This window comes from Triturus cristatus, chromosome 11 (assembly GCF_964204655.1).
Source record: "Triturus cristatus chromosome 11, aTriCri1.1, whole genome shotgun sequence".
Lineage (NCBI taxonomy): Eukaryota > Metazoa > Chordata > Amphibia > Caudata > Salamandridae > Triturus > Triturus cristatus.
In genome coordinates, this window is record NC_140594.1 from 824,858,451 (window position 1) to 824,884,015 (window position 25,565).

The window sequence follows — 25,565 nt, forward strand, 5'->3', positions numbered from 1 at the left end:
ATTTTGATGCATTTCCAGGTCTACCACTTATAGTAAATCTGGGAATGTGCCACAATCCATGGGTGTTGCGTGAGAACACCCATGCATCACCCATGGAATGCCTCCCTGGAGCAAAGTAAAGCAACACAGCGATTAACGCTGCTCTGTGTTACTCTTGATTTATCAACCATGCAAGGGGGCCTTGCGTGGCTTGATAAATTGCATCTTAGGGGTTGCGTCGCTTTTGCACCACATTGCATGGTGCAAAAGTGACGCAACCCCTTGACAGATATGGCCCCTAGCATTTTGGCCGAGCTTTTCACAATGTGTTGCACTTAGCACCTCCTTTTCTGCTCTTTCAATATGCTCGTCTCCTGCCAAAGCCCAGCAGATTATGGATACAGGATCAGGCCGTCTGTCTCCGGCAGTAATTTCAGTAATTATATCACAGGTATGTGATGTTACCAGTCAAGACATAAATTATGTTATTTATTATTTCATCGGTGAGATAATGTGTGTTTGTCTTGAACACTACATTGGAGAAAATTACGGTGGTATTGTTCACCATAACTTGGGGAATTCAGTGTATTTTTCAATTTGGATCACACCCCTAGTGTCCCAATAACTGATGTTTTTTACACTGTCGTTGGACTTCCATAATGGACATTATTTTCTCATCTGAATAAAGGCCTATAACCTTCCTTCCAACATTCTGCTGCACATGACCTACGAAGAAGTCGCCATTTTAGGAAGTGTTTGCAAATATGTCAAGACTTGTGAATTTGATTTGATTTTGTAGAGTGTGACAATTACCGGAGGGCATAAAGGCGCTGGAGAAGTGTGGCTCAATGATTAGAGCGGCAGACCCTAATGCAGAGGTCTAGCCTGGGACCAGGGTTCAATTCCCCGCCTCGGCGGGTCTTGGGCTCAAAAATTCCACGGACCTGATAATTCTCACCTCGGTGCCTATTCCAATCATGGAGTCCCACTCTGCAACTCTGGGCAATAGCTTGCTTAATCTCCACAACGGCCCCCACAACGCTAAGGATGCCTGGCCTCCACCTTGGGGGTGCCCAGGACTGGATGCCTCACAGGGAAAGCCAGGATGGGTTCCACAGTGGTATTCGTACAAGCGCCTTGAGACCCTTGCGGGTGAGTAGTGCGCTATACAAGTATCAAATTTACATTTAGCCTGCCGTACAGAGCTTAACCCTATCTATAGACCCAGCAAAGGAAAAGAATGCTGCCTACAGAGCAAAGAGCCAGGTTTTGAGTGCTTTTCTGAAAGGCAACAGCTCAGGGATAGACCTCAGACTTTGCGGAAGAGAGTTCCAGAGTCTGCTTGCAGCAATCGAGAAAGCTCTATCTCCCCAGTTCTTCTCTCGGGTCTGAGGTTATAGTGTGCTCATTGAAGGTTTCTATGGGGAAATGCCAGGGAAACATATCTTAAATCCCAGCCGAATCATATGAAAACTCTCTAAAACCACCACACCAAAGAAAGCATTGGATGCGAGTAAAGTTTTGTCTTCATGCAAAAATGCATACCATTTTGTTCATACATTTTTGCTGTACTGTAAAGCAAACATTCCTACTGCATTTAAATGAGAAACTCTACTTTTTGATCGCCTTCAATAACTTTTCCTTCCCTTCAAAAATCTGAATGCGACTTGAACCAAAGAAACTAAGTTGACAGCACCTAAGTTACTTTTGAATTGATTTTGTCTTGCTGTTTAACATTTATAATGCAAAGGGCATTCATTTTAGTTAATCTATGTTCTACACCAGTCATGAAAAGAAATACCACCAAAGTTGGTAAAATAATAGGCAGGCGCCAGGAGTCCAATAAATTTAGACAATGTGAGTCATAATCAGTCAGAATATCAGTCCTACATCCAGTTCATGACTCCAAACCTTTCATAAGTTAGCTCAGAGGGCGAATGATGTGGAGAAGGATCAGTAAACTTCCAGGATGGGGGCTCCTTAAAAACTCCTTCTTGGGGTGGGCCAGACAGAAAGTGACACTTAAAGGCCAGCTAAGCTTGGACAGCATAGAGTGAGTTCCATGTCAAGTGCTTGTCTCTTGAGGGATACTGGGATGAGGGTGTGTGTACATATTGATATATGCACAGCTGCTATCTCACAATAGTGCACGAGGGATGATCAAGATAAATCCTCCTATAGCTCTGTGGCTGGCCTGAAGATCAGAGTAGGAAACTGGGTCCTTGACTGGACAATTCTATAAATCAGTCTGTTTCAGAAATGGTGCACCATCTTCCTTCTCATCATCACCATAATTGCACTACTGAACTACTGAATACCGAAGCTATGAATATTGTGCTATAAGAATAACATGGACATAATATTAAAGACCAAAATAACGAAAGGTAAGTCCAGATAGATGAAGTACAGATTTACCATTCCTAACTCCACATCTACATATCTTTAAGATATATATATATATATTCACTTTAAAAACCATAGGTTTCACACATGTTATAGTTAGCTGGACATTTCACTCGTAAAAAAACAATGAAATTCCCCCGTTATAGTTAGTTCAGATAACTATAACTCGCGCGCCCGCAATCCACTGCTGATGACGTCACATATTACATCACTCATGACATGGTCAGTGGCATCACTCATGACATCACTGATGACATCGTCCTTGTGATAGAGTGGCGGTCGCGCGAGTTATAGTTATCTGAACTAACTATAACGGGGGAATTTCATTGGTTTTTTTACGAGTGAAATGTCCAGCTAACTATAACATGTGTGAAACCTATGGTTTTTTAAGTGAATTTGCAAGGTTTTTTAAATGCTAATTCCTAACTATAACATGTGTGAAACTTATGGTTTTTTAAGTGAATTTGTACGTTTTTTTAACCCCTTGTGTGCCCATGACGAGCTGGACTCGTCATGGGCTGCGGTTGCGCTGTGCCCATGACGAGTCCAGCTCGTCATGAACCCCGCCCGCTAATGTAACGGCCGGCACAGGGCGGGGAAAGGGCGTGGCACACAAGGGGTTAAATGCTAAGTTATGTATTTATTAATTATTTTTTTTAAAGGTTTTTCACCGTGCGCGCATGGTGCGCGCACGGTGCGTTGCACGCGCCGTGCGCGCGCTTTGGGCACACGGTCCGCTGCGCGCACCGTGCACGCACTCCCCGAATTTTTTCAAAAATTATAAAATGTTTTTTCACCCTTGGGGGTCCTTCTGTGACCCCCTGACAAAGGCTAGGGGGTCAGGAACTCTCTTCCCTGCCCCCTTTTCACGTTTTCCACCTTTCCTTTTCAGTGCGACAGACAAAATTGTGGCCGACACTTCCTGATTTCGACCGATTCGAATGTTTACTGACATCTATCAACCAATCAGAATTTCGCTCGCGCATGGCACCGTGAACGCACAGTGCGCACACGGTGCGCGCGTATAGATATTTATATGGTTTTAAATGCTATTTCCTCAGGAAATACTGAACAGATTGACACCAGACCTGCAAAAGGCACTTCTCTGACCTGAGGACTACCTCTCTGCCAAATTTCAAGTAATTCTATTCAGCCGTTCGGGCTGTACCTTCGACTAAAGGTCCTATGGAAAATGCATGGGGAAAACGTGTTTTGGGATCCCCCTTTTTTCTCGGCCCCCCCTTGACGAATCACCCCGAGACTTTCAGGGTAGGAGCTGAGCGGAGCGCCCCATTAGTTTTGAAAATTTCGCGAGGATTCGTCAACCGGCGCCAAAGTTATTCAAAATAGAATTTTGAGATTTCCTATGGAAACACGATCCTAACTATAACTATCTACTGGCGACCGCCAGTAGATAATGTATATATTAAAATATTATATACAAACCAAAAATCGCTCTTTCTATGGAAAAGCAGACCTAACTATTACGACCTAGTGGCGATTGCCACTAGTTAATATATCTGTACATATACCTATATACCAATATAAAATAAATATATATATGTGTGTGTGTGTATCAAGGCACATACATGCGGTGCTAGGTATAGAAATTCTTTACTTACTTGCCTTTCGATATTTTGGATTCAATACTCCGTCCTGGATATTTATCTCCTTCGATATTCGAGCTTCAATATTCAGGGTGCACTGCATCACCATCAGAGTTATCACAATTGCTGCAGCCAGTGGTTTACCACCATTACATTTGTTATCAGTGTCTGTGCAACAACCACTATTACCATCATATTTACACCACCAGTAACACACTAGCTGCTTTCATCATATCTTGCAACTTTTTTCACCATTTATATATTCAAGAGTCCTAAACACTGCCACTGTGATAATTATTTCGACCATCACCACTCCCAATCATAAAAGCACTAGTCCCACAACTTTCACCATCACCATCAATACTAAATCATTGACCTTATAAAACAGCTCCATCCCCATTATCCAAACTAATGCAGTCACTATATAAACACCAGCTCCACATTATTTTTATATCACATCATCTCCACCATCCATTATAAACCAATCACTGTGATCATCATGTGCAACATCCTACAAATGTATACACTAATAAGTCAGCAGCGCCCCGATATTCACACCAGCCGTTATCATCATCACCCATGCCATGTTATTATCCACCATCAACATAAAGGCAACCCTTTATAAAATCATTGATACCATGAACTCTACCATCCAGGCTCATGCAGCCACTAGCCACATCATCAACTCCAAGAAAGACAGCATTTTCACTAACATGATCACTTTCAAATTGATTGCAGTCGATGCTTACTCACAAGAATGGTCATTTCAATGACTGTACACGTTGGGCCTAAATACCAGTGGCTCGATTAACTCTGACCCGCTCGTAAACCCCTGTTTATGCATAGGTCAGAATTAAGTGATTGTTTTTATTTAACGCATCGGACAGCCGCGGTCCGTGCAGGTAACAACGGTGGGGCGGTGGGCTGTGTAAGGGGGGATGTCAAGGGACGATGCAGAGGGAAAATTAAATAAATAATTAGTTTTCCCTCTGCATCGTCCCTTGGAATCTCCCCATACACGGCCCCACCGCCCCACGGCTCTTTCCTGGACCGACCGCGGCTGGCATCAGATAATTATCAGTTATTTTAAATAATACAACCTTCGTTAAATTTTGGCAGGTGAAATCTGCAGAAATGAAAGGGGGAAAAGCATGCAGTATTAGGTGATATTTATCGTACCCCATAAATAACGTATCCAGTGGGATCAATATTTATGAGTTGCGATAACTATATACTCGTAATCAGGCCTATAGAGTTTTCTCTGTTGAGTGCTGTTTATCTGGTAGCAAGCACACACAAAATGTAATCCCCTTCATTAGTATGGATTGTCTTCTAAAGTAGTATTTGATTTTATATTGGGTCCCATCATAGTTTTTGTCAGAAATATTTGAATACCAGGTGTGTGTGAGTAGAGTCCTTTAAACTTACCAGCCCCCAGACTCTGGGCCTACTTTAAAGTTTGACACATGAGGGACATCCACCAAAAAGCAGCTTATGTCACATTCACCCTATGTGGAGTACATAGACTGTAGACTTCTATACATTCTAATGTGGAGAGTGCCAAGGTACAGTGATTTCTCCAGAGGACCTGTGAGAAAGCATATCGTGTTAAAAAGGAAGTGGGGTGTATATGTACACATTGTAGGGTATTTTCTATTCAGATTTCTTTTGCTGCTTGCGGGTTGTAGCCCAAGGTAGAAAAACAGCACCACATTTAGAATACACAGACTTCAGGGGACCTAAGTATTCATATTATTAACACACGCGGCAGATGTATATATGGTATGCTTTGCGATTATCAAATAGAGAATCTTTTTAGATTTGACAGCCGCAAGCCCTCATGTAGAAATGTGTGTCTAACACAGTTTGCAATTCCCAGTGGGTCGCAAATAGACCTACCACATTAATATTCATGAGGTGGGTCTTGGTTAGCGACCCATTGAGAATCACAAAAATCACAGGGATGGTGGCCTGATGGGGTCAGCAGACCACCATGTCTATGATTGCTTTTCAATAAAGCAATGTTTTTTTTTTTTAAATGCTGCCCTTTTTTCCTAAAGAAAACAGGATGCGCTTCAAAAAGAAAAATGAAAAATTTTCTTTTCAATTTTTAGGAGTAGGCAGTGGTCTGTGGGACCACTACCTACTTTTAAAAAATGTTTTTACAAACATTCACAAAGGGGAAGGGGTCTCTTAGGGACCCCATCCCTTTTGGCGAATGGGTTACCACCTACTTGAAGTAGATGGTAAAATGCAAATGTTTTTAAGACCGCATTTCGGTCGCAAAACATTCACACATGCCACTGAAATTCGGTAATAGGTTACTGAATCGCAAATTGGGCCTTTGTACATTGAAAAAGGCCTTTTTTCGTTCGCAAGCGGACCAATTTTGCCAATTGGGCCTTTTGCGAACGAAAAAAAACCTTGTACATCTGGCCCATGATCGTAAATGCACTGGCTGCAGCTGGTAAGGCCACAAGAACTGAATGGTTTGTTCCATTTATTTGTAAACAGATTAAATACATAAGGCTTCAGCAAAAGAAAATAGGGAAGTGCAAAGGGGTCTGTACCGAAATATCTGATGCCACGTTCTTCAGATAAACTCAAACTGCAGGCTGGTAAAAACGTGTTTGCAATCTAAACAAAAAAGAAGGAAAGACAGCTCAAAGATTCAGCGCATTGCGATGTCAAGGCAGTGGCACAAGACATTCCGTTCTGTTGGGGTAGGCCAACACTGCCAAAGCGTTATTTCGCAGTCACTGAATGGCATGAATCTGGATTTTGCCCCTTTGGCAGTAACACCCCCGTCCTGAGGGTTCTGTCCTCTCCAGCCTGCAGATTCTACTGGGTTTAGAAAAGTCAATGCATTGGCTTTGGCTCCTAGCATGGGTCACACGTCAGAGGTCCGAATGTTTGTGTCATCCATACTGATCATGTAGGGTGTCTCTCTTCCACGCTGGGGCTCGGACACATGTCTCAGGCGTGTCCCCTGGGCTTTCACATCATCTGGGACTTTGGCCAGAGCCGCGGAGGCCCTTGAGTGCCCAGGACCGGCTTCCGCAGCCGGGTCCTTTTTATCTGCTTGAGGTACGGGTGTCCAAGGTTGCCAAGACATGGCCTCGGATGGGCCCTTGACAAAGCTCTTTTTTTCCTCCGGCTTTTTGGCAGTGGAGATTGATGGGTTTGAGGCACTTGGGCGATTTGAGTTTCCCCGTCTGTTCAAAGAGAGTGATCTGCTGAAGGGCGCAAACTCCTGCAAAGAAGCAGAGGAAACTAAGTACATTTGGAATGAACAGCAACATTTCCCTTCGACCCCTAGGAAACATGTGGAATCTTTAATGTTCATTTTTTCCATATAGTAAACATGGCATAATGTTATTACTCTAAGACACTTAGGGGGAGATTTACCAAGATTTTGCACCGTGTTTGCGTCATAAAAGTGACGCAAAACGGCGCAAAATCTTTTTTTCCTAATTTACTTTCCAGCGCTAAACTTCTTTAGCGCTGGAAATAACGTAACAGTAATGCGAAGCCGTGTATAACGCAGCTTCGCATTACTTTGTGCCATGCGGGAGGACCAAGGGTAGTGCATGGGCGTTCCCATGCAACCACCCAAGGTTTCCCACGCTAAACCCAATTTACTAAATACAGTAGATTGGGTTTAGCATGAGAAAACTGCACCCTTTTAAACTAGGCGCAAGAAAGAAATGCTTTAATTTCTCATGTGCAGCATACGTACAAAGTGGGAAAAGCTTTCCCTCGTGTCTCGGCATAGAATTTTGTACAGGAAGGATACTCTTCCTGTACCAAACCTATGCTAGACTCACACACACACCCTAGCACTATGGCACTAAGATGTGTGCGTGTGTAGTTTAAGTATGGTGTGTATGGAAAGAATAACTAAAGTCTTCCTAACTGCAACGTATCTGTAACCTTTGATTTTTTTCATGAAATTTATATGTTTTTTATGTTATTAATGAAAATGTGTTTCAAATTGTAGTACTGTGTATAATTTATTAAGGTATAGTTAATTGGAGTGTCGTACAGTAAAATGAAGGAGAGTGTCGTAGAGTCGAATGTCGTAGAGTTGAGTATTGTATAGTGGAATTGAGTGCAGTGTAGTAGAATGAAGTGGGGTAGAGTGGGAAACAGTGTAGTATAGTGGTGTAGAGTGGAGTTGTAAAGTGTACATTACTGTGTTGCACAGTGAAGCTGCATAGAGTGGAAGATTGAAAAGTGGCGTAAAGCAAGGTAAAATCTCATACAATGGAGTAGACTTCAGAAGAGTTACATAATGTAGTATAGAGTAAAGTATAATATAGTGTATTAGTGTTTCATAGAGTAGAGTGGCGTGGAGTGAATTATAGTGTAGTTGAGTAACGTATAATCACGTAAACTCTTATAAGTTGGAGTGGCAGCTTATACAGTAGAATGGAGGACTGTATTGTAGAGTATTGACAAGTGTTGTGTAGTGGAATAAAGTGTTGTACAATAGAGTGTACGGGCATTAATTGGACTGTAGAGTTAGACAGTGGAGTGTACATGAATAGAGTGAAGTAGAGTCTTGTTAAATGCCATAAAGTGCAGGATTGTATTATAGACTGCAGTTCTAGAGAGTGGAGCAGAGTGTCGTACCGTTGAGCAGCGTAGAGTGCAGCAGCATACACTATAGTGGCGTGAAGTAGATTGGCGTATAGTGGAGTAGCATATAATAGAATAGCGTACAGTGGAATACTGTACAGACTAATAGTGTAGAGTGGAGTGTAGTAGAGTGGATTGCCATAAAGTGGAATAGCAGACACTGGAGTGTCGTAGAGTAGAGGGCAATACACAGGAACAGCATACTGGGTAGTGAAGTACAGTGGAGTGGCGTACGCATAGAGTAGAGTGCCAAATACTGGAGTGGCATATAGTTGAACAGCATAGAGTGGAGTGACAAATAGTGGAATAGCTTATAGAGGAGTCGCGTACAGTGGAGCTCCATACAGTGGAGTGGTGTACTCTGCAGTGGTGTACACTGTAATAGCGTAGAGTTGAGTGGTGTATAATGCACTGCCGTACAGTGTAGTGAGTTCCAGATGTAGTTGAAATTTTGAAGGACTGGAGATAATGGTGAGTAGAGCAACGCAAGGAAGTGACATGCATTGCATTGCATTTCTGTACATGTACCAAGCAAAGCAGGACGATGTATGAATGCTTTGTGTAGTTTTCTAAATGTTACATAATTCTTGTGTTGCCTTTGCGACACTATGCGTAACACAAGGGTAACACAATAAAATCCCCAAATTGTCCCCTAGTTATATATTTTGCCGCGGTATACCTTGATAAGTTAGTGGTGTACTGGGGTACATACCGATAACAATGCATTGAATAATTGGCTAATGCCTGCCTTTACAAATTTAAAAGGAAGCCATAACTCTCTTAGTAGATTTATGGATTGTTGTGGCTTGGGGTCTTAAACATAGGTAAGTCGTCCGTTTTATTGTTGTTCCCCTCCTATAATTGGATTTAAAAAAAAAAAAAAATCTATATATTTTTGTAACCAGTTTACGCAGTACCACGGTAGTACCTAGCATGCACAGGGTTTATGGACACAAAATGTACCTTTGTTTTGTCATTCTTTTAAATACTGTGGTCATTTTTAGGTATTACTGCGGTAATGTGTAGACTTTTTTGACATTATTAAATATGTAAAATTGTGAAGACACTAGTACACTATATTCGTAAAAAAGTGTTTGTTACAGCGTTTTTTCAATTTTTTATGCACATTTTTATTCTAATATTTTTAAGGTACCGCAGAACTACATAGGTAGTACCTAGGGAGTGTCTCAGTACTCCATAATAGCAGTCTCTGGTGTGGTTGAGGAGGACAATTGGACCTTCCCTGACCTGCTGCAAGGGGAAGAGAATGATGTGTCAGTAAAGGCAGTCAAGTTTGCCTCTGACCTGAAACCTGCACAACTGGCTAAGTAAGTGTTTGCTCACTTTGCTAAGCTTTTCTCACTAATTTCATGACTGAAAACCACACTCTGTCCACAAAATAGACACTGTGATAATCTGCCTATGAAGAACAAGAAGTACAGAATGTCAGGAAAGATCCACAAATGTGTCAAGGCAGAGGTGACAGATGTGCTGGAGATTGGTGTTAATAGGCGCTCTTACAATTCATGGACCTGTCCAGTAGTACTGATCACGGTGTCCAATGTCCATTGTAACACCCAAGCTGATGAACAAGTTTAGGGCAGCAAAGTACCTTAGTAATTTTCATCTGATGAGTGACTACGGGTACTTTGCCTTGACACCCACTGAAATGCAATGTAGAATCTTCTCATCACTCATCAAAGAGGTTTTGTGGACCAATTCTGAATGGCGTACATGTTCAACAGCTCACAGTAAGACCATATGGATCAGTTGGAAACATTTGTGTTTAGTGTGCAGGGGAGCAAAGTGACCATGAAGGACAACAAGAGACAAGGCTGTCACCTCTCAGTTGCCTACCGTGGACATACGGTAGTTGATGGGTAGCCCTGCTGGTGCAATTCAAAGCAGTCTGGAACTACGCAGAGACCCATGTGAGATACTTCTAGGGATTCACATTGTTGAATCGTTGTGGTAACTATGGGAACCATAGACACCACTTTGACAGGCCTGATCACCAAGAAACAACTAAAAAAGTAATCTGGACTTTTTATGATCTGAAGGTTGCACTTTGCAATGCCCCTGTTCTAAAAGCTCCTATAATGCTACAATGCTGATGCATCTGGCTATATCCTCACACCTGGGTCTCTCTCTGCACTTGTGCTTCTCACCTGAGTTGCCTGCTATGTACAGCCTCCGAGATTAATGCTCAGAGGTCTTGCAACCGTCTTCATCCTGAGACTGCATCAACCTAGCTCTGCTTGCAAACCTATTCCTATTTTATGTGTGCTTTGAACATTCATTGTTACTTGAATTCCCTATACCTGTCTTGCTCCTGTAGCTTCTCTATACACTGATATGTGAAGGAATAGGTTCACTGTTCACGTTTCCTTATGCGTGTTGACATTTGTCCTATTTCCAGACTTCCTTGTTCTGCCTGCATGTGGTCAGTCCTATTCTAGTTAGCATTGTACGAACTGGCCGTAGTGGGCATCGCCATCGAGCATGTCCCCAGGAGGCTGGAAAGGTGAGGGCTAGTTTTGCAGCATTGGGGGCCGGTTTTGTAGCTGTGCTGCAATATCGCCCCCAATAACAAAAGCAGCAGCGCATCACATTTGTACCTCCCCCTTCCCTCCAGAGACGCTGGTCTGACAAAATTACAAGGGCTCCTTTGTGGTCCCAGTCCGGCCATGCTCTACCCTGTATTCCAAAGTTCCTTTTGTCTATTTGCATACTAATATTTTCTGCTCATCATTTTCTGACCTGCACCCACAGTTACTTAGCTTGGTTTGTTTGCTCTTTATATTTTCGGTCATGCCTTTTCAATTTCATACTTTTTAGAAGCCAGTCCTCCCTTCCTGAGTCCTGTTTCTATGTCGTTAATATTGCCCCATTCCCCATTTGTTAGAGATCAGTCCTACTTTTCTGTATTGCATTCCCCTTGTATTGTTTCCTATGTCCTCTCTGATGATCAAAACTTGTTACAACTAGAGGAGCCATTGTGTTGTGAGAGTTGGTGTTTCATGCACAGAGACTCACTTAGAACACTTCTCATATAAGGGCTTCTGGGTGTCTCCTAAAACTCAGTGAAAAATAAGTATTCCATGCCTTATTGTGATCTCTTTCTAGTTGCAGAAAACCCTTTATTCCTAGGAGCATGCAAAAATTATAATGTCTGTATGGTAGCTAGTCTATTGTTTTTCTGTTTTCTACTCTGCTACGTTTTATGCTATTGCCATTGCCAATGTATATGTACTGCATATGTGTTGCCTTCCTGTTTTTTTATTGTACAGGTGTTACCAGTTCTTATCCACCCTTTAGATCCCAATCCACACCATCCTCCTCCAATCTCCTGCCCTGTTCTTCTACTTCCAGGTCTCATTTACTCCCTTGTATATGCTGGACACCACCTGCGAAATAGAGTCGTACTCTTCTTCACCACAGTCCTACTTCTAGCTTTTCGTTGGTCCTGTTTGATGGTTTGATCATTCCTGGTAAAGTTTGGTAATCAACGAAAGAAGCACTACACGGGGACGTCCCTATTGAAGTCGTCTCTGAGATGGGGAGGCATTACAATATCTTTATAAAGAGATTTCTTTACGTGCATTTTAATCCTAAATCTTTTTATTCAGGTTGAGACAGGATGCCTGTCTACAGATATGAGACACCCTCATACAGTGGGCCAGCGATGTTAGGTGTCCCATGGCAAGGTGTGGTGCTCTAATCTCTTCTCCCCTTTTGGCAAATACAGTCATCTTTTCAACTGTTTATTGAGTGCCATTTGCAAAATAAGTTTGTATCACTCTGAAAGCTAATGAATATGATACATTGTAATTAGTCCACCAAGAGGCTATCAAAAACTGTCATTCTTAGATTTCATATGGCGAACGCTAATAAACATACTCTGTAACACATCTTCAGGGAGTGTACCGCCGCTGAGATTGCCTTTATCCAGCTGTGCATGTCTCCTGGGCTGTCTGCCTGCAAAATATGGAGAAGAACATCATTGTTAGACTTCTCTGAGATCCAGGTGTACATAACATCTCGCAAATTCTCACGCTTGGCACACTTTAATCCAGACCTGCTACAGGAGCTATTCCCTCACTTGATATAAGGCACACATACTATGTTTCCTCACTCCAAAGGTTCTCCAAGTGATGGGCACACATCATTATGCATTTGAATACTATTCTAGTACCACACAAGTCCAACCTTGTAGAAAGTACAGTGCATGAGGAATGAAAATACATGTTTGGCATGATTGTCTACACATCAGACAGTACCTATTCAAGCAATTTAAGGAAGGACTTTGCACACCAAAAACAAAGGGGCTGGCAGAAGTCATGAGTATGGAGCCATTCCCGCTGAACCCCTCCCATATGTTTAGGCTCATTGAAAGCATGTACAATCTCAGGATATTTTATTATTTTTATGGTCAGTGCCACTAAAAAGTAGAGGTGGGAAAAGATTTAAACTTCACTCACAAAGATGTAAACGTCAGGACACCTTAATTAATGTGAAGGTGGGCCTTGTTACACTTCACCTGAGGTGATGTGTAAGCAGACTGGCCAGACACAGGTCCATCTGGATGAGGCTACAGATGAACACCAGAAGATTTCCTGATGTCCAATCCAAACATGGCAGGACTTCCAAATGTAGGTAATTCCATAGAACAAGGCTGGGCTAGTAATAATGTTGTGAATTAGTTCTATTTTGGTGCCTGTGGTGGTTCCATTGTGTCATGATCCACACTTGGCTTTTCAACGGCATTGTGCATGTGAGTGCATGTCACGGAGGTACTGAACCCTCTGTGTCATTGTGTGCATTGAGTGCTGGGTGGGATGTGCTTTTCTGGTACTTTCAAATGGTTTCTTCCATGATTTTGTAGTGTAGTCTGTCCAGATTGAACTCGTAAATATTCATGGCTTTCGGTTCTATCATATACAAACTTTGCAACTTGCAACTGTGGTGAGAATTCTTGGCCTCTAAACATGTGCATGGGAATTCAAGAAAGAAAGAGGGTCTGATATGAAGTGGGAGGCCGTTCCACACTTTAGAAGGGATGTGAAAGAAAGCCCATCCTCTTGATCTGGCACTGTGTATGTGTGGAATGTGTGTGAGTAGGATCCTGCAGACTGGGGGTATCTGGGTGAATGGTGGAAGGAGATGCAACTGTTCAGGTAGGTGGGGCCTAAGTTGTGGAGCTGCGGTCCAGTTGCTTGCAGTGGCGTTTGATCCATCGGAGTTTCCTTGTGTACAAGCAGACCTGTGGCCGGTTGTATTTAAGGGGAACCAGGATGTTTGCGCATGCAATAATCCTGTTCAGGTTCTTGATGGCTGTCGGAAAATTGCTGGGGGGCTTTAGCCGGTGCGCGGAGAGGGCAAAAGCCCACTCCTTTTTTTTTTTTATGATTCTTTTTATTAAACATCATCGACATAACATACCACATCGACACATGTGCAGGAGACAATACATCTTCCAAGTTTCCGACTTGGGCCACAGAGAATCAAGTCACAATGAACAATATATGACCATTAGGAGCCCAGTCCTTTTTTTGTGATGCTTTACCAGCTGCAGCAGGCGGATCTAGTGATGGTAGGTCTGTGGTAGTGTAGGGAGTGTAAGCTGAAACCGATGAGAGGGTGGTCTGTCCAGGTCATAGTTGCTGGCCTGTAGACTGTGATGTTGCTGCTTGAGGAGAAAATTGGGTCTAATAGGCAAACAGTGTCTGGTGGTGTGGGTGGGTTCGGTTAATGTGGTGGGTGAGGCAGAGGTTTCTGAGGCTTTCTAGAAGAGCCATAGAGTTTGAGTCAGTGGCAGTCGCCTTGGTGAAAATTAAGATCTCTGAGGAGGATGAAGTTGCTTCCTTTGATGATGAAGGGTACGACAAAGTCTTGCTGGCAACATTGGTGCTACATACTGGTGGTCTGTATACGAGGGTTCCGTCTAGGGAGAAGATTTGATGCGTATCTTGAAAGTGAGATGTTCCATGTAGATTGGGGAGAGGATGTGGTCCATCGGCTAGACTGCTGACTTTGGTGCTGGGAACCAGGGTTCGAGCCTCAGGGTCACGTCCACATCCTGTGATTCTGGGCAAATCACGTAATCTCCCCGTGCCTGAATATGTCATGTAAATACGATGCTCATGTAAAGCGCTCCAATACCTTCGGGTCGAGTTCGCGCTATATAAATATACAAAAAAAAAAAAAAATAGGTGGTTGGGGTGTCCTTGGAGGTAGTGCAGCTGATGGTTTTGAATATGATGGCAACCCCACCTCCGGGCTCGTGCTGACGGCCCTTCAGGTGATCCTTTAGCCGTAGGGGATGGCTGTAGTGGTATCCAATGCAGAGGCTAAGTTTAGCAATGTTTCCATGAGGAAGAGTAGATCTAGAGTGTGGTTGTGCAGTAGATCCCATATCCCAGTAGCGTGTTTGGTGAGGAAGCAGGTTTTTAAGAAAATGCATGCAAGTGTCGCGTCTTATGTGGGTGGTGATTGGTCTATGTGAGCAGGTTTGTGCGAGCTAGAGGGGTGCTGGCTGCTGCTGGTGTGGGAGTGGTGGATGTAGGTTGTGAGAGAGTGCAGGAGAACTTCGCAGGAGGTGCATGTGAAAGTCTGTGTTGTGTGGTGAGACATGGCAGCAGGGCAATGAGATGCAGATCATCAGGTTTCCACAAGTGGTGTCCCAGTGGCTCTGATGTCAGAAGCCTGACACTGAAGGCCCAAAAGACTTGGGGCTGTCAGTGTATGTACCAACCGGCCTATTTAAAGTGCATGGTTTGATGTTGTTTCTTTCTCTTTGGGACAACCAGTAAAAGCGGTCCCAAATTGAAAAAAAGCAAAATTACCCCAACATCATGGAAGAAACTCCTAGGGTATTGGGGGGCTTTGTTGTACCTCAGAAGAGACCTTTGTCTTTTATGTGGTTGTCCACAACAGATGACCACTGCAGTTAGGTGGCCACACTGAACCCCTAATGTGTCCTTCAATGTTGGCTCTTTGGTGGATATTCTAAAGGCTCTCAGCATCTCTATTCTCCTGATCTACATAAGTCTCCCTTGATGTGGCCTCTCAGTGTTGTAGCAATCCCTAACAGATGAATCTATGCACATGCCTTCGAGCAGAGCCTCTACAGATTTGAAGACCTGTTTAATGCCCTTCGCCCTGGTAGTGATGGCAGAATGGAACACATTTATCAGTTGAGCAAAGCTCTTTCACCCTCTTGTCAGCTCCAGTTCCTCCTGTAATTGCTTCAGTGGACATTGTGTCTGGAGGCCTGGGGATGAAAGAAGTCTTTGCTCTTGTAGTTTGGCATTGCTGCACTACTTGATGTCACCATATTGGCACTCTGTTTGGATGGGTCCTCTTCAATGTGTGCCACATCATTCTAGATTGGGAAAGATTTCCTCCAATTCCATATAGCTCAAGCTTGTCTTTAATGATTCCAATCTGAGTGATGTAAACCAGGTGGAGCTCATTCTCTCCAGAACTTATTTGTGCAGGTTGCCCCAGACTCTCCTTGTGCCCAGCTGTGTCTTATGTCACTTCCGGTATCTAACTCATGTGCCCCATCATCACCTGGGCCAGATCCAATTTCCGTGCAACTGCAGGTCCAGTTATGCTACTTGTCACTCACTCTCTGTCCTTAGAACTGGTGCGTGGTTCTGCAAGTGCTGCTGTGCTCACCCTTCCTCTGAGGATCAAGGGGACATTGGGCTCCATTTTATCACCATCTGCATTGAAATATTGATGTCTGTAAAGGTAGCCTTGCGAGTGAGGGCTAAAAAACATATAGAATGGTAGATGGGTGACAGTGTAAAATGAGGATGTTTTTAACAGAGTGGTTTTGAATTACATCACATAAACAAACGAGCGAAACTCAATGTATCTATGATGTCAGTCGGAAACTCCCAGTTATTCACTTTTTATCCATCTGCTATGTTTTGTTATGTATGGCCTTTCCAAATTATCTGTCCATACTTTCAATAGCAGGGGCAAGGGAGTATTGGGTAAGTGATACATAACATGACAGCTCTTTCCCTCACAAATATTAAAAGATAATACCCGGTCTCATACCACCCACCTTTACCACTCTCTGCATTTACACCACCCACTGAAATTGAAAACTAACTTGGTCTCTTGCGACTCACCCACACCACCCACTCTTGTATCCTTCCTCTTATCTGCCCAAATATAAAAAATATAAATGACTTCCTGCCACCACGCCTCCACCCTCTTTGCCTTCCCTCAACCTCCATACGCAAAGCAGCATTCTCGTCTCTAACACTGGAAGAAGAGAGCTGGTGCTCAGCTGACAGCAGTTCTGTGAGAGCTAATGGGTAGCTTAATAATTTGTATCTTGCTAGCGCGACTCTGCAGAGACCTAAGCTGACAAAGGATTGTGGTGGTTGGTCCAGACAATATGAATCCTACCTCACATTCTTCCATCTGCTTTGGGTCTGTGGAGACCCGATGGGGGGGGGTGGGTGAAGGTGGGTGAGACCACCTGCTTCCATTATGCCTCCTTTCTCATGTCTCTAAAAACTAAGGCCCAGATGTACAAAGCCATTTAGCATTTCCTGATGGTTTAAATCGCTATTTCGGTGCTTTAACAGATGCTAAATCGCATTTTCAGATGTACAAAGGGCCAAAAACAGTCAGAATTTGTGATTTCTACACAGTAGAAATCGCAAATTGTGATCGTGATTTAGGAATCTCAAATAGGGATTACCTATTTGAGATTCCAAAAGCACATGCACAAGACATTTCCTAAATGCAAATTGGGCAATTAGAAAATGCAATTACCATCGACTTCAAGTCGATGGTAACCATGTGCAAAATAAAAAAGCATTAAAAATGCATTTTTTTATTGTGATATGAAGCACACAAATGCCCCTAGGCCATATGTGCACTGGGAAATGTAGGGTGCCTTCCAGGGGGGCTTTAAGTCCAGGGTCACCCTTGGCTTTTAATATTATTTTTCATTCTTATTATTATTTGTAAGGCGCAGCGAATGATCCCCAAGGGGATCTCTCGGCGCCTAGGTAGCAGGCAACATATTAAAGTGCTCATTAAAACAGCCAGGTTTTAAGCATTTCTTAAATTGCGATTTCCTATTAGGAAATCGCAATTTAGTAAATGCAAACCATTTCCTATTTCGCCCACAGGGGGGAATGTCTTGGCATTTGCTATTTGTGATTCCCTAATAGCGATTCCTAATCTGAAGGAATCGCTATTAGGGAATCGCAAATTTTCTACATATCCTTTTGCATTTCTTAAAAAGCAATTCCTACGGAGTCGCTGTTTAAGAAATGCAAACGGGAACCTTAGTACATCTGGACCTAAGGCCCATATGTAAGAAGCATTTTAGCATTTCTTAACAGACCAACGGCCACATGTATGAAACTCACAATTAGCGATTACCTATTAGCGATTTTTACCGAATCGGAAATAGGTAATCGCTAAATGTGATGTAACAAATCATATGGGAAATAGCGATGCTTAATAGCGATTTCTTAAAAATCGCAAGCACATTAGGGAATCGCTACTTGTAATTGCGACTCCATTCGTTCCTGCAAAAGGTCTTGCATTACCTAAATTGCCATTACCTATTTGGTAATCGCAAACTAGGTAATGCAAAGTCAAGGGTGCACGGGGACTTAAGGCCCCATGAAGTGCCCCCCAAAAAAACAGGTGCACATGTAAAGCATACACATATTCTGGTGCATGTGCAAGCCACATGGCATTTTGGAAAATGCTTTTTTTGCATTTTCCAAAATTGCACATGTTTACCATCAAAAGGAAATTGATAGTAATAGCGATTCCTAAATGCACAGTTTGCATTTAGGAAAGGCTTCTTACTTGTGCATTAGGGATTCGCAAATGGCGATTCCCTATTTTCATTCCCAATTTAGGTAATTGCTAAGTCTGATTACCTAAATTGCGAATCCCAAAGCCTTTCATACATTCAGAAAGGCCATTTTGCATTTGCAAACGGGCGATTTTGACGATTCGCACCATTTGCAAATGCAAAATACTTTGATACATGTGGCCCCAAACCGCAATTTCGAAACGCTATATAGGCTTTCCATATGTACAAAAGGTGAAATGGGTTTGCAAAATGCGATTTCTACCAAGTAGAAATTGCAATTTAGATTCCCAAAACAGGAAATTGCAAATATGGATTTCCTATTTGCGATTTCAAAAGCACATGTACAAAGCATTTCTTAAATGAGAAATGAGCATTTAGGAAATGCAATTACCACTGGATCCAATCTGATTATAACCATGTTCAATTTTTTTTAAAATGCACCCAAAATGCATTTTTTGCAGTGACATGTAGTGTGAACATGCCCAGAGGGCATGGGAGTGCTTTACATGAGCACCACTTACTTTTTAATGTTTTTAAGGGGAGCTAAGGGCCATAGGTATGAATGGTTTTGCATTTCTTAATTTGCAGTTTCCTATAAGGAAATTTTCTAATTAGGAAATGCAAAACAATTCGTATCTAAGGCCCTTAGGCCCATGCGAGGGAATGGGTTTGCATTTCCTAAATAGCGATTTCCTAATAGCAATTGCGACTCTGTAGGAATCGCTATTAGGAAATCGCTATTTTTGTGTATTTCATTTTGCATTTCCTAAATAGCGATTTCTTAGGATTCGCTATTTAGGAAATGCAAAATAGAAGTTTCATACATATGCACCCTGGTGAGGTGGCAGAAGGCAAGTGAAGAGGACAATTGCCCTGTGACATCACCATAGTGGGAAACATGTTTTGATACTTACTGCTGTTATTTTCTAACATTGAATAACTGGAATTAAGTCTAGTACTTCACACTAATTGCTCTTAACATTTAGAAGCAGCATTTTGGCAACCTTAGAGCTGTAAAACAATGACACACTATTTATGATACCATTCCAAGATGGCCATTCAGTAACCATCACACTAGGTGACCATCTTGGAATGGTATTATGGTGTGTCATTGTTATACCAATCCAAGTGGCAGACAAAATGCTTCTAAACATGCCAGTCATCTTGGAATGTTAAAGCAATGAAACACTACAGTTTTCACAATAAATATATGTCTTTTTCAAAACTTTTCATTGGAAACAGATTGGATTTATTATATATACGGTACCTTTTCCCAATGAACCAGTAAAGTGTGTATACTTATGCCGCCATCACTAACTCAGACCTAGTACAAAATTACAGTTGGCAAAACAAAATGCATCCCCTCATAAGAAGGTCTAAGAAGGATTAGCACAGTGTACCTTTTCTACCCTCACAGTTTGTTAGAGGGGGTAGAGGGTGACCTACTATGGGAATCTATGAGATTCCATGCAGGAAAAGACCTCTCTACAGCATTTAACACAGTGTAATAACAAACCAAACTTAAATGCTGAATAGATCCCCAATTTGTAAATTTTCCCTTGGGCGTTGTTTCTGAGATTCACAGACTTTATTGTCTAAATCAGGGGTACTCACAAACTTTCTCTTGGGGGCCAAATTTACAGTGTGGTTTGTGGCCGAGGGCCGCACCTTGGGGGCGGGGTCATTTGGGGAGGGGGCGGGGCTAGAGCAACAAAAATAAACTGTGACCATGAGGTGGAACACAGGTCCCTGCAGCGGACGCCTTCGTCCACTGAGCCACCGGACCCGGCATACACATATCTCTCTCTATCTCCCTCCCTCCCTCCTCCGTCTCCCTCCCTCCTCCGTCTCCCTCCCTCTCCCTCCGTCTCCCTCCCTCTCCCTCAGTATCCCTCCCTCTCCCTCCGTCTCCCTCCCTCCTCCATCTCCCTCCCTCCTTCATCTCCCTCCCTCCTCCGTCTCCCTTCCTCTCTCCTTCTATCCGTCTCTCTCCCTCTCCGTCTCCCTCCCCCCACTGTCTCCCTCCCCCTCTGTGTCCCTCCCTCCCTGTCTCCCCCCTCTCTCCCCCTCTGTCTCCCCCTCTCTGTCTCCCCCCTCTCTGTCTCCCCCTCTCTGTCTCCCCCTCTCTGTCTCCCCCCTCTGTCTCCCTCCATCACTGTCTCCCTCCCTCTATCTCCCCCTCTCTCTCTCCCTCCCTCTCCGTCTCCCTCTGTATCCCCCCTCTCTGTCTCCCCCCTCTGTCTCCCCCTCTCTGTCTCCCCCTCTCTGTCTCCCCCCTCTGTCTCCCTCCCTCCCTGTCTCCCTCTCTCCTTCCCTCTCTCTCTCCCTCCCTCTCTCCCCCTCTCTCTCTCTCCCTCTCCCTCTCCGTCTCCCTCCCTCCCTTCCCCTCTCCCCGTCTTCCCCTCTCTCCCTCCCTCTCCGTCTCCCTCCCTCTCCCCGTCTCCCTCCCTCTTAGTCATGGTTACCCTTTTCCTTTTACACTCATTATTCTGAAATTAGTGAGTGCTTTTGCATGAAAAGGTAAGGCCATGACTACAGGGCCCGGAAGGGACCTGTTTCAGTGCCCATTGCTTATATTCTTTCAAAACATAGGCAGTATGGTATAAAAAGACCACATTCGTAAACACACAGTTCACATTTGGAATGTTTTATTTCTCTCCACCCGGAGGCTGCACTTGTGTCAGAGAAAGACAACGTTTCCAGCAAAAATGTTATTCTTTTTTGGATCCATTTCACAGGAGAGCAAGTAAACGAAAGGAGGAAAGAGAGGGTAATACCCGTTTCTTGAAGTCTCGGTTTTCACTAACTGAGGAGCGAGACAGAATGAGAGGGAAGACTCGGAGGCTTAGATGCCGTCACCGTGGTGTGCGCGCACAGCTTAATTTATGGGGACTTGGGGAGGATGAAGAGGATTGCTTCCAGGCGCAGCCGTCTCCCTCGCTTAGAGTGAGGGGGCCCCTGGAGCGTGGGGGCCCCGCACCACGGGGGCTGTGTTATGCCCCTGGCAGCTGAAGCAGCTTCCCTTCCAGGGCACACACACAGCCCCACCCGAGCACTTCACAGGTCTTTAAGAGACCATTTGCATGATAACGAGGCTTTGTTGTATTTCACCTCTTAGCGCCCTAGCAGCTCCACTCTGACTATCACTTGAATCCCCGGGCCCCACAGAGCAGAGTCTGTGTTTGCTGACACTGTTAAACAAACACCGGTACGATGTCTGCAAGGTCCGCGGGCCGCCAAGAAAGGCTTGCCGGGCCGCTGGCGGCCTGCGGGCCGTACTATGAGTACCCCATGTCTAAATCCTTGTAAAGATCCATCTCTAGCCCTGACAATTAGGGCTCTGATGGTCTCTTTGACATCAGCACTTAAGAGAATGGATGTATGCAGGCACACACAAGAGTGCACCTGTAATACAAAGCATGCTTCACTATAGGGGGTGAGACCTCCCATTGGAAACAATGGTCCTCCTGCAGGATCAATATTATCAGTGTTGTATTCAAGGAAGCTCCCCTAAAACTCAGCAACGAATTCCATTTACCTCCAACTGAAGCCTAGAAATACACAGTTGTCACATTGCACTAGAGGTAGGGTTGGCACAGGTCTTTTTAAGCCTCTGGTTTCTCCTACAAACTAAAGGGTGGTGTTGGAAATCCACTACACCCTAGTTTCTGAACACTTTTTTGAGATTGTGGAGAAAGCAACAACGTTCTATAACTCAATTGACTATGACAAAGCAGAATGGACCTCTCTGCTGAATGGACAGATAACTGAGGTAGGACAGACTTAAGTTTTCCTATTTGTAGGCACTACATAACCGGTATTGGATGCCAGCAAAACTGAATAAAGCAGATCTCACTGTTAATGATTCTTGGTGGAAATGCAAGGCCCCAATCTGCGATTGGCGTATCTATACTTTGGTCTTGCCCCAACCTGACATACTATTGGTGGACTCTCCGCCGGTACTTATGTTTTTCATCCAACTGCCAAGCTTGCCCTGCTCCACAACACTTCAGACTTGTGAAGCCCATCATTGCACTAGTGAAGGTGGATGGCCGCAGAGCTCTCCACAGAAAGAATATGCATCCGCGGGCACTGGTGATCAGTTTTGGTGCCCACATATTTTGAATGGTACGTTGAGGTTCTTAGTCTGACCTGGCATTTATGCATAATTTGCAGACTGCATGAACAAGTCTGTATTGGATAGAGTGTGGGGCCCGTGCTTAGGGAGGACTACAATTAAGTAATAGGACCTATACAAACTGACATTGGTCTTATCCTACCGAATCTGAGGCGCTTCCACAACCCAATGCCCTTCCTCCTCATTTGGAAGCTTGCCTACACAGCCCCTTCCATATGCTTTAGTCCGGATGTCTCCGTGATTGCTATGCTTGTCTGTATGCCTGTCTGTGGATGGTTGCCATTCGGCGTGGACCATTGCCAATTGTAGGGGTTGAATATTTGTGTGAGACACCACTTTTTCCCTCCTCTTATAGTTAACTAATGCTCACAGGGTATTGATATGGGTGATGTATCATCACATTTTGCGAGAATGAATAAAGATATGTTAATAAAAAGTGCCTTTTGGCTTTTACATATGCTTTTCACAATAAATGTGTGAGCCCTACAGCTTTTTTTTTGTAGTTTGTCACAATGAACAGATCAAACCTACTTTTCCTGTAGATCTAATCTGTTATGTAGCCCTGATAAGTGGTTTGTCGCTTTAACTTACTCATCACTGCTCTATTGAACATAAACCCCACCCAAGGCAAGAAAGTGCAATGCAAGCATCTTTTTCTGCGGAAGCATACAACGCCTGCCCAATGAAAAGCTGTAGTTAAGGTTATCAACATGCGGTCGGAGCCAAAGCCCCTCTCTCAGCAGTGCTTGTTAAAGCTCTCCTTCTGTTCATCGCATAAGGTCGCTGACCCCGCTTTTGTGCCATATATAAGAAAAGGGGAACAACCTTTACAACGCAACTTTTACAACGCACTACCATTACAACGCATTTTTTACAACGCATAATCCATTACAACGCATGATATTACAACGCATGACACTACAACGCATTTTTAAAAACTACCTTTACAACGCATTCCATTACAACGCATACTACCATTACAACGCATACCATTACAACGCATAATATTACCCTATACTATCCAACACTTACCCTACTGATGCACCCCCTGGAGTTAGAATAGTAATTTTTACCCCTATACTATCCAACACTTACCCTACTGATGCACCCCCTGGAGTTAGAATAGTAATTTTTACCCCTATGCTATCCAACACTTACCCTACTGATGCACCCCCTGGAGTTAGAATAGTAATTTTTACCCCTATGCTATCCAACACTTACCCTACTGATGCACCCCCTGGAGTTAGAATAGTAATTTTTACCCCTATACTATCCAACACTTACCCTACTGATGCACCCCCTGGAGTTAGAATAGTAATTTGTACCCCTATACTATCCAACACTTACCCTACTGATGCACCCCCTGGAGTTAGAATAGTAATTTTTACCCCTATACTATCCAACACTTACCCTACTGATGCACCCCCTGGAGTTAGAATAGTAATTTTTACCCCTATACTATCCAACACTTACCCTACTGATGCACCCCCTGGAGTTAGAATAGTAATTTTTACCCCTATACTATCCAACACTTACCCTACTGATGCACCCCCTGGAGTTAGAATAGTAATTTTTGCCCCTATACTATCCAACACTTACCCTACTGTTGCACCCCCTGGAGTTAGAATAGTAATTTTTACCCCTATACTATCCAACACTTTCCCTACTGTTGCACCCCCTGGAGTTAGAATAGTAATTTTTACCCCTACACTATCCAACACTTACCCTACTGTTGCACCCCCTGGAGTTAGAATAGTAATTTTTACCCCTACACTATCCAACACTTACCCTACTGTTGCACCCCCTGGAGTTAGAATAGTAATTTTTACCCCTACACTATCCAACACTTACCCTACTGTTGCACCCCCTGGAGTTAGAATAGTAATTTTTACCCCTATACTATCTAATACTTACCTTAAATGTAATTTAATATTATGCGTTGTAATGGTATGCGTTGTAAAGGTAGTATGCGTTGTAATGGTAGTGCGTTGTAAAGGTATTTTTTAAAAATGCGTTGTAGTGTCATGCGTTGTAATGTCATGCGTTGTAATGGATTATGCGTTGTAAAAAATGCGTTGTAAGTGCATGCGTTGTAATAGTGTGCGTTGTAACGTCATACATCCATAAGAAAACACTGCAGTATAATATATTACCACCCTCTTCCAAGGTCAGAAATCGAGGCCCTTTCCATTAGGTAATAGTAACAGCACTAACTACAGGTCTCCGAAATATCACACGCTATATGAACCCCAAGTTGGAAATATATTATTATTTTAAGGGGTGCGAATATGCTTCCCTAAATATGTCTCCTGTTCAGCCCAAGCCTCTCTCTAGCATCTGTAGGTGCTGTGCTAGAATGGGTCTAATATTTTAGGGTCAGTTAGAAGAGGCATGGCAGATTCTGAAAAACAAGAGCGACGCTACCAGTGCCCCTCCGGATATTAGAAGCATCCACACCTGCCCTAATGGAATGTAATAAGCCATGAGAACATCTCGTAACCTGTGCAAAGCATCAGTAATTTGTGTAATAAAAGGCACTCGCCTGAGCAGCATGATGTGGGGGTGCCAATCTAGTGACAAAAGGCATCCTTATTGATTTTTGTGCTATTATGTTCATTTCTTTCATTATTTCCCATATTTTATTATTGAGCATAATTTATTAGTTACCATGTTTTAGAACGTGTGAACTCGGCCTAAGGGAGGCTGGGGGGGGGGGGGGGGTGCAAAAAGCTATAAAACATGTATGAGCAACGAATAATTAAAAGCATAAAATACGAGCAGTCTTGACATAGACATAACCTTGATGATATATTTAAATGTAAAGTTATTACAGATGCGTTTGGGTTAAAATTTGCAAGATACTGGAGAGAAGGATAAAAGCAGGCATTCGACAAGGCAGCATAGCATGCATTGGTACCGTAGAAGGGAA

At 43.4% G+C, this 25,565-nt stretch overlaps 1 protein-coding gene across 2 annotated transcripts in view; it reads right to left on the minus strand.

Annotated features, from left to right (window-relative positions):
- Positions 1–6,472: 6,472 nt before the first annotated feature.
- Positions 6,473–25,565, minus strand: part of PLEKHA2 (pleckstrin homology domain containing A2) — a 571,168-nt gene continuing 552,075 nt past the window's right edge. For both annotated transcript variants that reach the window (XM_085634579.1, XM_085634580.1), the window contains 2 exons: positions 12,531–12,608; positions 6,473–7,242 (listed from right to left, as the gene is read on the minus strand). In XM_085634579.1, coding sequence (XP_085490705.1) covers positions 6,880–7,242; positions 12,531–12,608 — 441 coding nt within the window. In that variant the 3' untranslated portion in view covers positions 6,473–6,879. The remainder of the gene's footprint in view (positions 7,243–12,530; positions 12,609–25,565) is intronic.